The 15,487-nt window shown below is 42.2% G+C and overlaps 1 protein-coding gene across 3 annotated transcripts in view; it reads left to right on the forward strand.

The window, feature by feature from the left end:
* Nucleotides 1-15,487, forward strand: part of VCAN (versican) — a 98,784-nt gene that overhangs the window by 43,852 nt on the left and 39,445 nt on the right. Inside the window, exons 7-8 of one of the 3 annotated variants that reach the window (XM_014258242.2) lie at nucleotides 975-1,385; nucleotides 2,910-3,917. In XM_014258242.2, coding sequence (XP_014113717.2) covers nucleotides 975-1,385; nucleotides 2,910-3,917 — 1,419 coding nt within the window. Of the gene's footprint in view, nucleotides 1-974; nucleotides 3,918-15,487 lie in introns of all 3 variants that reach the window. The other 2 variants (XM_014258241.2, XM_014258243.2) reach the window with 2 other exon arrangements.

Below are 15,487 nucleotides of genomic sequence, written 5' to 3' on the forward strand. Positions count from 1 at the left end.
GGAAAACCTCTTCTGAGCACTCACTTTTTCCAGGAATTCAAAATCTGCTGACACACCTTGCAGTGCTGGCACACATTTCCTCCTCATATGGCATGGAAATGTGGGCTACACGGAGCAGACAAACAGCAAGGCCACCAGGTTGTTTAAAACATCACAACTTGGTTCCCTGGAAGAACCTTTCTTTGTGCCTCCTGTTCATCTAGGATAGCAACTCCCTTACCTCTCCCATCATCCAGAGGGTTCAACACCTTGCCTTTGCATGTTCAGCACTCCCATGGAAGCATTTCTCTGTGTGGAGGAGTTTCAGACGTGCATCTTTGAAGTGTTTTCCAAAGAGCAACATCATTTTAGTAGCATTAAGTTTATGTTCTTATGGCTCAACACTCTCGCCTTTCCCCACAATAAATTTCTCCCAGCAGAATGTAAAGGCAGGGCAGCAGCAGCAGTATTTTCTAGTGGCATGCTTGATCCTGCTGCTTGAGCACACTCTCACTGCAGTGAGGATTCCTTTTTGTAGTTTGTAATTATGGGCTGAAAATAAACTAAAGCATTATTTCACTCCCTTTATACACCTGAGTTGGATGCTGCATCAAGCTTTGAAGAAAACCCACACCTCTGCTCATTCGTGACATATTGAAATAAACTTTTATGTCCCCAAATCAGATACCTGGCTGGCTGATGGTCACCCATGTAACACAAGGACTTCTAGGGGTAATTATGTAGACCACAAATATGAAGAATATTGTTACTTTTTCCACTTCATCTGACTTCAGGTTAGGTGTTCTGCAGCTTTACAGTGTGTTATTGCATGTCATTCAGTGCTCTAAAGAACTGCCTAAAGCCTTTGAACTTTTACACTTATTTTTCAGCATGGCATTTAGTTTTTGTTGGGAACATTCAAACTAATGAATTAAAGTGACTCATGTACTGACTGTGCCCTTTTTTTTTTTGTTTTGCTTTTTTTTTTTTTTAAGCTAAAAAAGTCACAACAGAGCCTACAACTGTTGAGCCTGTGACATCCCTGAGAACTGAGAGCGTGAAATCGTCACCTGCTGGAGTTCCTCTCGAACCTCCCATCTCTGAGACCCCGCTTACTGAAGCGCCTGCCACCCAAGCAGTTTCTTTGGAGGAAACAACCCCAGAGTCTGCAGAAGAGACAGAAATGACTACTGATGTGGCTGAGGAGAAAAGGGAGATGGAGGTGCTCATGGAGAACATTCCGTTAACCACTCTTCTACCTCAGACTGTCACCGACGGCGAAATATTCACTTATGATACACTGGGAAGGACTGAATACGATGTCTCACCCAGGCTAACAGACACCACGTCCCCAGATCTGGAACTGGATCACACTTACTCTGAAGCAGAGCTGCCCGAGGAACAAGGTAGGTCTGAAAGCATTGAGGACGCTTTCTTGACCTCTGTAATTTTTCAGGATAGCACAGCTGTAGCTAAGAGTTCCACTGGTTTTTGGGAAGATGCTGAAACGGGAGATGCACAAAAGCATGATGCTGATAATCAGACTGAGCAAATAGAAGTGGGTCCTCTGAGGACAGCTACAGATAGCTTCTTACAGACTTCTCGGAGAGAGGCTGCCAGGACAGGGACTTCAGATTCATCAGCAAAAGAGAATGTGTTTCACAGTGCCCACCTCACAAATGCACCCACACTAAAATCCATGGAGGCAAAATCTGACGAGAATCTTACAACTGTTGTAATCCCTAAAGCTTTGCTCCCTGATGAGTCTGCAGAGAGGGAGGGCAGTGAGAGCGTGCGCACCGCTGTGCCTGGCAGAGATTCTGGGGTGGCTGCTGGTCATGCCCCAGGATCAGAAGTGCCTGCTGCATCAGAGACACTCCTAGATGAGCACACAGTAACCACTGGACAGTTTTCTGCAGCAAAAGAGTCAACGCCGTGGGTTAAATTTAGCTCTGCGACAGCGTTTGACAGTGAGGCTTCAGCTCAAGGGAGCAGAGAGGACCTGAGGGATGGGCAGCCCACCGTGGCATCCGGAGCACCTGTATCCTTTTCTGTGTCAGCTGCTGATCAAACAGAATCTGTGGCCATCTCAGGAAGCACAGATTCCCTGCCAAGCTTCGGAGAAGGCACCGTGTCTCTTATCCCCTCATCTCACCAGACAGAAGCATCAGCTGTCTTAGAGGAGCAGGAGAAAACAAAACAACCAGAAATGAGGACAACAGGTGTGGGGGTCCCTCATTCCACAGCCACCATTTCTCCTTGTGTTGCAGCAGAATCTGAGGGATGTTCTGCAAGGGAGAAGATCACACAGGCCCCCCCAGGTGCTGGCACGTGGCTGACAGCAGATGGAGAGGAGGGGTATATGACAGAAGAGTCTTCTCACACTGGAAGAGTGATTGAGTTTGCTACAGAGGATGGCTTCTCTGGAATGGAGCCTACATCGTTTCCAGGGCACATTGTGGAATCCACAGGGCATCCAGGAGCTCCAATTTCAGCAGCTGCAGATGCAACTGAGACGAGCAGGGAGCCAGCAGAGACCACAAGGGATGAAGAAGTGGTATCAGCTGATCTTGGTCAGAGTAGAGACACTACAAGTGTATCCCACACGAGCAGCTCCTTGGATTTGGAAATGACCACAGTATCCAAAATACCAGTGGAAGAAAGTAGTGCCACCCTAGGGTCTTTTAGCTCCTCAAGTGTAACTGTATTGCCAAGTGCTGTGCCCACAGCTGTGGGGGTAACTGAGCATGGAGGAGATGAGACATCAGGGACAAAGGGAACTGTTAAATTTACAGAGGTAACAAAGGTAGATACTGCAGTTCCACAGAAGGAGTATGATGCTTCCCTAGTTCCAGTTACTGTAGACAGTGAGGTCACTAGAGATATGCCAATTACTGATCAGACTCCTTTTGATGATATCTTTCATACAGAAGCAACAGAAACAACTGCAAAACATATCAAGGTGTTCCCAGAGCTCTCCACACTGGACCAAGGTTTGGAACCAAGAACTGCCACAGAGCCCACGCTTGCTGAGACATCTGCCCACACACGTGAACCAGAGATGTCACCAGGATCTGAATGGCCTCAAACAGCAGTTCAGGAGACACAGGATGAGACAGGCTCAGCTTATGAAGAGATGTTCCCAGCCACAGAGGTACCTGTGCCTGCCATGATGTTCACGGACCACGGAGGAGTCCTGGGACCCGAGGAAACCAGCACCTGGTTGCACCTGACGGTGACTCCAACAGCTGAAACTGCTCCTGACCAGGATGAGGAGATCACTGAGGTGATGCCCATAACTGCTGGAACTGAAGCAGAGACACAGGAGAGCCCAGGAGCCCCCACCAGGGAGGAAGACGATGGAGTGAGCTGGGATTCTGTGCCACCCTCCCATACGATGCCAGCGGGACATTCCACTGTGGAAAGCATTACTGGCCTGACTCTGGGAGCTTCTCCAAGCCAGGCTACAGAGGGTTCAGGAATGACCACAGAACCTGAGGAAACCATGCCAACTGTGTTTGCAGCTACTGCAACAGATAAGGCAACGATTCTCAGCAGCATGACAACACCTTCCACTGGTGTTGTAGACAAAACTCAGCCTACATCTGCAACCAAGCCTTTTGTCACTCAAAAGTCTCCACGCATCATTCCTGAGGAAGAAGAGGAGGTAACAAGCCATGACATCATAATAATTGACGAATCTGTTTCTCCCAGCAAAGCCACTGCTGAGGATGATCTGCCAGGAAAGATGCTAGAGCCAGAAATCGATAAGGAATATTTCACAGCATCAACCGCCACGGCAGTGGCACGACCTACTGCTCCACCCCAAGTGAAGGAGGCCACAGAGGCCTTGCAACCTCAGGAGGTGTCTCCTTCTACTTCACACCCTGATAATGACATAAGATTGTATGTTATTCAAATCACAGGCAATGACACAGGTAAGATTTTGCCTTTTAGACCCGTAGTCCATCAGAGTGGACAGTTTGTCATGACAAACAGGTGTGCTTTAGAATGTGCTGGAGATGTTCCTTGGATCTGAAGGATCTGAAGGTTCTGAAGGAGGCAAAATACCACTTTTGTCTAGACAGCAACTTACTGAATATTGGTAGGTCTATTTTTCTCTCCGTTAAACGCCCCTCAGAAATGTATTTTATATATGCTGTGTGGTAAGAATGATTTCTATGCAGGAATGAATATGAAACTGTTTTATTTCTTTTTAAAAGTCATGATGGCTACAGTCCAGTTTTCTTTTTTAATGTTGTCAAGTCACCAATTTAACTCCAGCTGTCTGTGAAACAAACATTTTAATTTCACAGCTTCCATTCCATGCATTACTAGTCCTAAATGAAGCACTAGATTATGTTAACATTCCATTGGTCTGTAGCAATTAACAATGCCATGTACAGTGTAGTCAGCTAAAAAATGGTTAAAGCTCTCTGTTGCCTCCTGTGATTTGGAGGAATGGGGTTTTTTAATTTTTTTTTAAAAAAATAATATATCATTATAATAATATAAAATAATTTAATAATATATAGTTAAATCCATCTTAGAGAATATGTGGTGCAAATTGATGCAGTATTTAATTCTGCCACATTTTTTAGCTGATGGTTCTGTACATGTGTATGTAGCTTCAATTCCATGGGTATCCAGAACAGAAACTTCTAAAGCAGCAATGAACTGTTGGGGTTGATGATGAATATGTCTCCATAATGCAAATGTTGAAGGGGGTGCAATTTTACATAAAAGAAGCTTGCAACTGACTATTATTTAAGATGTCATGGTAAAACATTATATTTTGAAACAAAAAGTAAAGGAAGCGACACGCAGTACAAAGCCCAGAATTTCTATTAGATTCAATGTTTTATTGTGTTTAATTATCTTATGGTTGTATAATAATTATTCTATTTTTTGAAGGAACACAGTAAAAAATGGATTTTTTTTGGTCTTATATACCTTAACTACATGCATGGCTTTTGAGTGGTTGTGTCAGAAGCTGTTTTCTCTTTGGTTTTTTGCCGTAACTTCCGTGCCTCTGAAGAACTCATCCAGCAGAATTCATAATTTGTGGGAGTCTTTTGGATGGTTTTGTCAGGTTTGTTCTCAGTAGGGCTCTATTCAAAAATCAAAAATCAGTAGTGGTTTTTCCCTTGAGATGTACCATATCCTGGTTGGACATTTCATACCTTGGCTTGGTATATTTTTTCACGTTATGCTTATTAGCCTACTTTATATTTACAGGATGCAAATCTGCAGCTTAGCCTTCTATTTCAGAAAATGATAGTTCTGAAACTTTTGTTTCTGTAGTATATTATCATTATTTTGTCTTTATATGTTACCAGTATCTTGAGATTCTCCATTAAATGATACAAGTCCAGTAAGTCAGAGCAGAAAGGTAATTTCTGAAGACAAGACTTCACCCACCTATTAAGTCCTTTGTGGAAATAATTTGACTTAATAATGAGTAGCTGGACTAGGTAATAGTGACCTTGTTTTTCCTGTTAGATTTTTGAGTTATGCTGCAGTTAATATCATACAGGAGAGTTTGTTGTGCTGGGCAGCTGTGTGTTCCAGGTGATGGAAAGAAGTAGGATGGTCTGAAAGGGCGTGGATGTAAGATTTCTCTGCATATACATCAAGAAGAGCCTTATTTTACACCTCTTTTAGTTGTTGCTGTTTCTTTGGGTTTTGTTTGGGTTTTTTTTCAGGATAATGTGGGTACTGTGATTCATTAAATTAGGATTTGGTTCAAAGTCAATTATCTAAAGGACAGTGGATCAGAGTGCAGATGCTCTTCACAGCTGCTCTTACTCTGTCTTGGGTGATCATGTCTTTAGAACAAACTCTTTTTATGGTTTGTCTTCTTCATCTTCACAAACTTTCAAAGCTTTGCATGCATTTCCCTGGTATAGATGTACATATGTGTCTGGGTGTTTATAGGCAGACTTAAAGTTGTAAATCCTTAAAAACTTGCCTTTAAGAATGATTTAGTCTGTGACGAGAGAAAGAAGTTTATTTTCTTGATAAATTATTAAATTATTCTATCTGTCTTCTCTTTAAACACAGAGAGCCTCATCATGTGTCTAATGCAAGATTAAGAAGGAGTTTTCTTCATTTTTCTGTTTTCAAGCCCTGGCAGTAGGAATTCTTCCACTCAGCTATCCACAGACTAAAGGCACCCTCTATCTGCTTACCCCAAATTCAGTTAGAACTGCCAAAGATTTACTCTCTCTGAGTGTTTGGATTGGTTTCTTTTATTGCTACAGAAACGAAGGACAGCATCTGAAAAATCCTGTCAGGCCTAGTTTCCCTTCATTGTTCCTTAGTCCATAAACTTTTCTTTGTGCTGAAGAAAATGCGTATAGGGAGTAATGAAGAGGAATGAATTTGGCAAATATTACCAACATATGTCTTTCACTAAGATGTAGTTTAACTTATTCTATCACTTCTTATTTGAGAATTGATCCACTAGCATAAAGAACTACATAAACTGAACCTCTGGCTTTTTAGTCTCAGCTGATTGGCAGCTATAAATCCAGTTTACATAATTTCATTTCTGATAAAACAAGGTTCTTTCCTCCTTTGGCATGTTTTCAAGGTAATACAGCTTAGCACTTTTAGATAAAGTTAATCTGTGAGGGTTATAAACCAAGGTCTTCACTGAATTTCAAGTCAAGAGTCCAAAAATGCCCCCTAAGAAAGGACAGCTTGCTTACCAAAGCCCGTCAAGAAATAACTGTTTCAAACAGGAATAATAATGAGAGGTTATATATAAATGGCATTGTCTATAAATTAATATATTTTCCTTTTTGTGTATGCAGAAGTGCTGGAACTATTTATGAGATTATTCTCTCCCCCCCATTCTTTACCTCCTTGTTATGCAGCTTTTGCCAGAAGCAACAGTTTAACAGGGAGGCAGGGCTCAGCAGAAACTCAGCACCATGTTTTGTTTCCTGTCACTCAATTACAATAAAAACCTTGCTATTGCACAGCTGAATATTGCTCCCTGCAGCTCCATTTGCCATCCACAGCGTGGGCACAATAACATTTAAATGCTCCATGGAGGTGCCATTAGGCTTTGCTAGGCAGGAGCAGTGTTTTAACATTCCACGTGGAAGAGAAAGGCTGTGCTAAATGTGTGAATTCTTGCTATTTTGGGGTATTTTTAGCAGCTTCCGTCGAGCAGGACAGAGCCTGTGGTGGTGGTGGGAGCAGCCCTGGCTCAGGTGAGCTCACCTGTGGCCAAGCACAGGTGGAAGGAGAGGTAGGAAGGATCCCTTATCCCTTTCTCCTCTTTCTCAATCCCTCACCAGACTGGCACCAACTTCTCTCTGGGCTGGAATGTGCTGTTGATACATGGAATGTGTTATGGATGCATGGCGTTTGTGGGGGGGATATTATTCTTCATTATTATTGCAGGCTGAAGCTGCACTCAAAGGGTGTTGAGTTAAACTCAGTTAAATAAAGTGGCAAGGATATTATTCTGTCTCATACACCCATCCCCCTTAATATGAACTAGTACAATATATATAACTGGAAGGTGCTATAAATATTATCATTTCTTAGACTTTGCATTTATTAGATCAGAAAAACGTTCTCCTAGAGGACTTATTTTCTCATCCTAGAGGTAAATAGCTTTGCTCCTAGCTTTTAAAGTGCATGCTTGCAGTGAATGAAAAATTTCACAAAGGAAGTTTACTTTTAGATTTAAAAAAAAACCAAACAAGGCATGGAAACAGAAGTAATTTGGAGGCCTGGTGGAAGGTCAAGCTCAATTTAAATTCCGGAGGACATGTTCTAGGGCTTTTAAGAAAGAACACAGAGCTAAACAGATAAAGCTGCTTATTTGTGTAGGAATACATCAGTTTTCATTGAGAAGAATGTACAAACAATCCACACACTCCCATGTGGGCAGATCTAGGGGAGGTGTTTCAATTTATGAGGAAAATATCCTTGCACATGAGGAAACATCCCTCTTTATGCTGCAAAAAGGACCACGCACATGTTTCAGAATGGAAGGGGCCTGGGACCTTCATCCACTGGAGTGGAACCAGGAGCTTTTCCCTTGGAATCATGAGAGTGAGGAAGCCAAATACCCCTGCAGTATTACCAGCTGCACATGGCACCTGATGGAGCACAGGATTTTGTCTTTTGCTGTGAGGATGCAGAATTTGCCACCTTGTGCCCCGTTGTGTCCTCACAGCTCCGATGTTCCGTACTGGTGAGGGCTGCTGCTGGTGCTGGAACGTCATGGATTAGCAGCTGGGAAAGAAAAAAAAAGAAAAACCAAACCTGAAGGAACTTTTCAGCTCATAAAGCTTTTATGAGACTGAAAAATGCTTGTGGGGGTGTTGTTTAACAGTGGTTGAGGGGATGCTGGAAACATAACTCCAGTCTGAATCAGGAGTAATTTGCACACCTGCGTTTTTTGGAGACATTTAAAAGTCTTTACTTAGTGAATATGTTTCAAAATGCTTGTTGGACCCTGGGACTCACACCAGCTCTGACTGGTTTCTTGTCCCCTCCAGCTTTGAAGGGAACGAAATTGCAAGAACTTGTGCTTTGTAGATGTGGAATTTCATGGAAAGAGGTTACAAACCTTTGTGTTTCAACATGTAATTCTCTGACATGCATATTTCTGTCTTTGCAGTGTGAGAGGGCATGTGAAGTCTGAATGAAATGCAGAATGGTAATGAGTCATAGTCATAAAACCTTAACAAAGAAGGCAGAATAGAGTCTTTTCAGGTCCATCCTAGGCCTTGCCTTAAAATTCATTTAATCTTGTTGTCTTCACAGCTCCTTCTGGAGGGCTGTCAATGTTCATCATGGCTCTCTTTAAGCCTGATTCTAACGTCTAGCCTGACTTTCTCCTCGGCCAGTTTATACTATGTTTATTCTTGCCAGCATTGTCTTTAGCCTGAATAGGTCCTTTTTCTTCCTGACACTTATCCCTTGATACTTCTATTTCTCTGCTCAGTCACAGAGAATGACCACATCCCCTTTTTCAGCTCTGGTTTTTGGTATGGGAGAGTGGGAATGTGCTGGTGCTGTGCAGGGGAGGAATGGTGCTGGCTCTGCCCCAGGCACTGGGGGTGTTGGGATGACCAGAGCAGAGGAGGGACAGGAGCAGCAAGCCTCACACTGGCTCTTCCAGACATTGCAAGAGACAACCTAAAAGTCTGCAGCATCCAGGTTTGCATCTCTGTCTGTACCCACGCTGCTCTCCTTTAAAATTTGTGCCCACTGGCAAATAACCTCTCTAGACACAATTATTTGTCGTATACACACATGTGCTAGGTGCAATTTTTGGTGTGCCTTTTTGCTAATTATTGTGTTAGAGAGACTTCTGCTGAAGGGGAAGAGACTTCGTCTTTTGTGTGCTGAAATCACCATTTGTTTTTCCCCAAATGAAGGGTATATACTACTGAGAGCTATGGTTTCTTTATAGGACCTACATCAGACCAAAGTTTACTGTAAGGAAAGATGCTGTCCTGCAGCTAGGCTGACCTGAATTAATTTCTGGAGGGATCTTGAAGCAACAGCAAAAATGGCCTCACATAGGCAGGACCAATTTCCCACCTTATTAAATGCAGATTCTTTTTTTTTTTTTTTTTCTCTTTCCTCCCTTAATGGAGGGCTGGGCTTGTCTCCTTATTAATTGTAATGCTCTAAAGTTATGTCCCAGGGGAGCAGGTCTGACTGAAGTAATTTTCACGTCCTGAATGACCAAGCTCTCTGTATTATTCATAAAACCTGCAGTAGAGATGGCCACGTTCTTCCTGTGCCTGGAGTAACTGAAGTGTTAAACGCTGAGTAAGTGGCCAGATGCTGATATCATCTTCCCCAGTGTAATTACACCACAGTAATTCCGATGAGGTGATTGAGAGCAGAACTGTTGTGGGCATGTGGGGATAGTAGGTATCACAATGTCTTCATAACAGTTTGTAGCTCCTGGGTCATAGTATAATTAGGTGATTATTTTTCTTCAGAACACATTTGAGTTCAATTCAAAGTGGTAGATCTGTTGTTTAATTAAACCAGTTGGGTTTTTTTCTATATTGGAATACCCTTTTAAATTTTTCTGATGGTTGATGTGGGAGGCTTTTTAAAATAGGTTGTCCACCATCCCATGTAAATTGTATTTAAAATGGAGCAGCAGTGATGCCTGTATGAAAGCAAAAGTAATAACCAAGTAATTTTAATAAATTCAAGCTTTTTTGTGCACTTCTTTTCTTAAAACAAAGGAAAAAAAACCCAACAAACCAACCCCACCAGCCCCATATCCAACAGAGCTGAAACTTGATACTTAGAAAGTCTCACAAGAAGCTAAAACTGAATTAACAAATGGTCTTTAGGCCACTATTGCTGGCTCTTCCTGAAGAAGGACTTATTATAGAACAATAATTTATTTTTCCACATTCCTTTCTAGACTTCCATAGATACAAGGAACAGTGCCCTCACATTAAATACTGTTCAGAGGATGCCTACACATTCCCTGCTGGTTTTGCATTGTATCCAAGGAGACGTCTCAGATCTAGACACAGGGATTACACATTTCCAGCTTTCTTATAGCTCTTTGTTTATTCATGAGAGAAATGAAGGAATTTTATTCATAGGTACAATGTAGTTTTTCATACTTCTGTTGTGAAAAACAGGAATCCTTTTAGAGGTTTTGTTTACATGTGGAGAAAGCCTTAAGAAATCCTAATGCAGAAAAGATGAGCTGTCTTTTACACATGATGCAATATGACTTAATTTCTTTTTTGAGGAAAGCGGTTTTCTGTACCAAAGTTTTCTGAATGTGTCCAGATTTCTAACTATCTAACTAGACTGTTAACTTTCTTAGTATGGAATTTTCATTGGTCTCTTTTTGCGATTGTTTTTGCACATTTTCAGTTTAATAAGTGGATTAATCCTTGCTAATCCAGCCAGTCTTTTAAAATCTTCTTCATTTTTTGAAGTGATTAAGTGATAAATTTGATCAATAATATACAAAATACCCACTGGTGTCCTTCAGAATATTTTCCTGCCACAAGTGAGGATGTGTGCAGAGTGGCTGTTGTGTATTTTGTGTTGTCTTTGGGAACATGTTGCTGAAGTTATCAGTTGGTCTTTCTTTAAAGAGTAATTTCTTTTGTTTTCCAAGCTGCTCAGTGCATTAGGACTTTTCTGACAAGTCTTGTACTACTGCTTTTCTTCAATGAGGAGAATCCAGTATGAAAAGTTTCTACTTCCTGGGGAAAAGAAAAGCAGTTGGGATTTTATTCCTGGTCAGGAGAGTCTTCCAGTAGTCCCTGCCTGCCTAGGCATTACCTCTGCTACACTTCATTACCATTTTGATACCCTTCATTAGCTCAAAGAGTGCACAAGAAACATTAATTTTTAACTTTAAACCACGCTCTTGGATTTTACATGTAGCACCTCATCAAGCAGGAGTCCCCTACTTTCTGTGGGAGGTTTTTTGGCATTAGAAAAAGAATTTCCACATATTTGATGTAATTTTTTTTGCTATTTTTGCCAAAATAGCAGCAAGGAATGTGCCTATATGTACACAGAGTAGCGCTGAGATTTTTGATTGCATTTCATTTGGGATTTTTTTCTAAACCACTGCTTTTCTTTTCTTGAAAGGGGTGAGCAAAATGACTCTCAGCTTACTTACATATTCACTACTCTGGGTTGTAGTGAGTTTCCAGCCACATGTCTACTTAAATATTGAACATTAGAAGCAAAATTCATGAGTCCTTGGGAAATGCTGGTTCAACTGACAGGACCAAGGATTAACCCAGAATGTTCTTCAGACAAGTATTTTTTCACACCTTAATAGATTTGTTTGACTTCTTGACATATATATATATATATGTGTGTGTGTATATATAGTTATTATTTTTTAATTTATTCTGACCACTTACAGAACCTGTCAGGTGTGAACTAATTCTGCAGCAATATCACCATGTTAGCACAGGATGGAGTCTGTGGCAGTAGTTTATAGTCAAAAATATGTCTCCCTCTGCTGATTTTTAGTGGTGCAGTAAGATTACCACAGCAAGGCATCTATTTTTAGCAGTAGTTGGTTTAAAACCGCTGTTCTCAAGTATTGTCCAACAGAAGTGTCTTTTCCAAAAAACCCCCAGGTGTTTCTAAAAACAAATTAATATTTTTACAGAAAAATTGTTGCAGTTTTGTCAGGGAAAAACAAAACAAAACAGAAGAGAAAACTGAGATGAAAAAAGTTATTAAAAGAAAAAAGTTGTGTGATTCTGTGGTTAAACAAACACTCCTGATCTGTATGCACTGTTTGAGATTGTGTCTGGTGGAGAGTCATTTGTGTCACTCCAGCTGCAGCAGAGGGGAGATTACAGACTTAAGAAATGCATGAGAAATAGTAGGAATAGTAAAGTGCCAGAAAATCATGATAACTGAAATAAACTTCTCCAGATAGCTGTAAAAAGAGCATTGTTGGGTAGAGCAGGTGGGCTAATTCTCATCATAGCTTCAGTTCTTAGAAAAAAAGACATTTTATTTCCTTCCTTCCTTCCTTCCTTCCTTCCTTCCTCCCGCCCGCCCGCCCTTCCTCCCGCCCGCCCGCCCTTCCTTCCTTCCGCCCTTCCTTCCTTCCTTCCTTCCGCCCTTCCTTCCTTCCTTCCGCCCTTCCACCCTTCTGCCCTTCCTTCCTTCCTTCCGCCCTTCCTTCCTTCCGCCCTTCCTTCCTTCCTTCCGCCCTTCCTTCCTTCCGCCCTTCCTTCCTTCCGCCCTTCCGCCCTTCCTTCCTTCCTTCCGCCCTTCCTTCCTTCCTTCCGCCCCTCCGCCCTTCCTTCCCCCCCTCCTTCCTTCCTTCCGCCCTTCCTTCCTTGCTTCCGCCCTTCCTTCCTTCCGCCCTTCCTTCCTTTCTTCCGCCCTTCCTTCCTTCCTTCCGCCCTTCCTTCCTTCCTTCCGCCCTTCCTTCCGCCACTTCCTTCCCCCCCTTCCTTCCTTCCTTCCTTCCTTCCTTCCTTCCTCCCCTTCCTTCCTCCCTTCCACCCTCCCTCCCTTCCTTCCTTTCTTCCGTCCTTCCGCCCTTCCGCCCTTCCTTCCTTCCTTCCGTCCTTCCTTCCGTCCTTCTTTCCTTCTGTCCTTCCTTCCTTCCTTCCTTCCGACACTTCCTTCCTTCCTTCCTTCCTTCCTCCCTTCCTTCCGCCACTTCCGCCACTTCTCTCCCTCCATTTCTGTCTCCTTTTCCTCCTGCATTCCTCTTTTTCCCTCACAAACATACATGCACATAATACAAACGCTGCTGTCTGTATTAGAGCTTGAACTGCAAAATATTTTCTGCCTTTATTTTTGCCACATAAAATTTGTCTCGTGAGACAGATCAAGAAAGTAAACTTTAATGTGTGCCTAGTGTGTAAACCAACCTTTATTACTCCTAAAATAATCTGGGGTCAGCCTATTTTTTTTATCAAACTGCCACATTAAGGAGTATACTCTAAGTTTTTTTTTTCCTAAAACCAACTGGTTTGGCATTACTGGAAAAAGGAAGAGGCCCTGAGCAGCCACAGGAGCAGACAAAGGGTGGACACATGCTTTGAGATTCTAAGTGTAGTATTCTGACTTTTGCCCTCATTTATGTTGTGGTGTGTCAGTTTTTCATTCTTCTTGGAGGGCACACTGTCTCCCTGTTGGCAGGGCCAGAACTGGTTCTTGTTGTTTGGTTCTTTCTTGTGCCAGCTGCATCATATTTGAGGTTCTCCCATTTAGCAGGATGCAAATGTAACGAAGGGATGGTGGTGAAGTGGGACAAGGAAGCCCAAAATTCACTGATACCTCAGCGTTTCCACCTCAGTCGTGAAATATCACACATGAAATAATGGATGAAGTCATTCTGGTGCGCAGCTGCTCTTTCCCAACCAGCTTTTCCTCCAGAGTTGGACTTCCCCTCTACACACACCCAGACACACCAGCTAAGTCAGATAGTCTGACTCCTTGCTTTGTTTTGGGTTCCATCTGGAGAAAAATGATTTATTGCACGGCAGTTGTTTGGGCTGGGGTTGTTTAGCCCCGCAGAGCTTTAGAATTGTCTTCTCTGAAGGCAGGGAGTGAAATGTTGTCATTGGAAGGATGCTCACGCCCAGGACTGCTCAGGAGGTGGCACCAGGGGCTGGAGTCGTGTCTTGTTAGTGACACATTGGAGCAGAAAGGAAGTGGGAATGACTGCATGACAAATATCCAGGCATTACCCAGGGAGCTGTATCCTGCCCGTGCTGGGGCTCAGCCTTGACATGGCAAAGCTGCCATTTTTAACAACTTGACATTTCACTCAGTCTGCTTCTTTTTAACAGTTTTTATTGTCGGGTGGGGGAGACGAACAAAGGAAACGCTGGGGATTGCCAGAGGGTTCCATGATACGCTTTTATAATAAAAGAGTTCCTTTCTTTCTGACATGGTTTCTGCATCATCCTGTCTGCTGGAGTTTGGCAGGGGTGAGTGAGCCCTGTGCAGAACACATGTCCACCTAAGTGACATCCACTTGCCACAGGTGCCTCTGGCTGTGGCCAGCAGCTCCAGCCTGGGGTCTTGGCATGGCTGCAAAAAGGCTGCAGGGCAGGAACGTGCCAGAAATTGATACTCATGGATTTTGCATGAAAACACCCAAATATGGTAAGGTAGACAGACTGAGTAAGTGAATTTTAGTAGGCAAGACTGACCACCCACCTTGAATTACTTTCAACTCCTACCCAGGCAGCTGTGCGAAAGTGACTCCTTAAAATTACTTTCTTCCAGAAGTTTACTTGAGTCGTTGAGACTTTTATGCAAGGTAAATTTATATGTATGTGTGTAATGTAATAATCTCTTTTGACTCTCAGAGCGATAACAAAACATAAATTTTGATAAAATTTAGAAGGTAAAAAAAAAAAAACCAAAATAATCCAACCCCCAAATTATTGAAACCTGTCCTACATCCTTAAGGATTTGTAAAGGGAGCCAAAGTTAACAAAATTTTAGAAATATATATGTCCAGCTGGGAAACATTTTAAAGTGAACTAAATAAAACCTTTTGTTTATTTAGAGTGAACAGTAATCAAGAGCTGGATTTTACTAGACCTCATCATGTGTACTAGTCACGTTGATGCGAGGTAGAAGGATTAACAGCATCAAAAATTTAATTATTTCTGGAGTTTTTGTTGTTTTTTTTTTTAAATCTTTTGACTTAGCTGTGCATAATAGTAGCCAGTTTGTTTAATGCCTTAGACTAGCTCCTTGGCAGTATTCCTCCAGTATTTCCTGAAGAGGAGAAGGAATATGCCTGGAGCACTGTTGCACTTTGACCATGCTTCGGTGGGATAATGATACTACAAGATGGCACAAGTTAGAGGAGTTGCATATTCCAAAGCCTGACACTTGTAATTTTGGTTCAGCAGGAAATATCTGTATTTCAAAATCTCTCTTTATTTTTTCTTTCTGAAATTAAATGAAAAGAGCAATATACATTAAAAAAACCCCAAACCTCTTCTGTGAAACAAAACAGCCCAAAAGA

Source organism: Pseudopodoces humilis, chromosome 4, assembly GCF_049639895.1.
Source record: "Pseudopodoces humilis isolate 2021_Gansu_Grassland_sample_001 chromosome 4, ASM4963989v1, whole genome shotgun sequence".
Taxonomy (NCBI): domain Eukaryota; kingdom Metazoa; phylum Chordata; class Aves; order Passeriformes; family Paridae; genus Pseudopodoces; species Pseudopodoces humilis.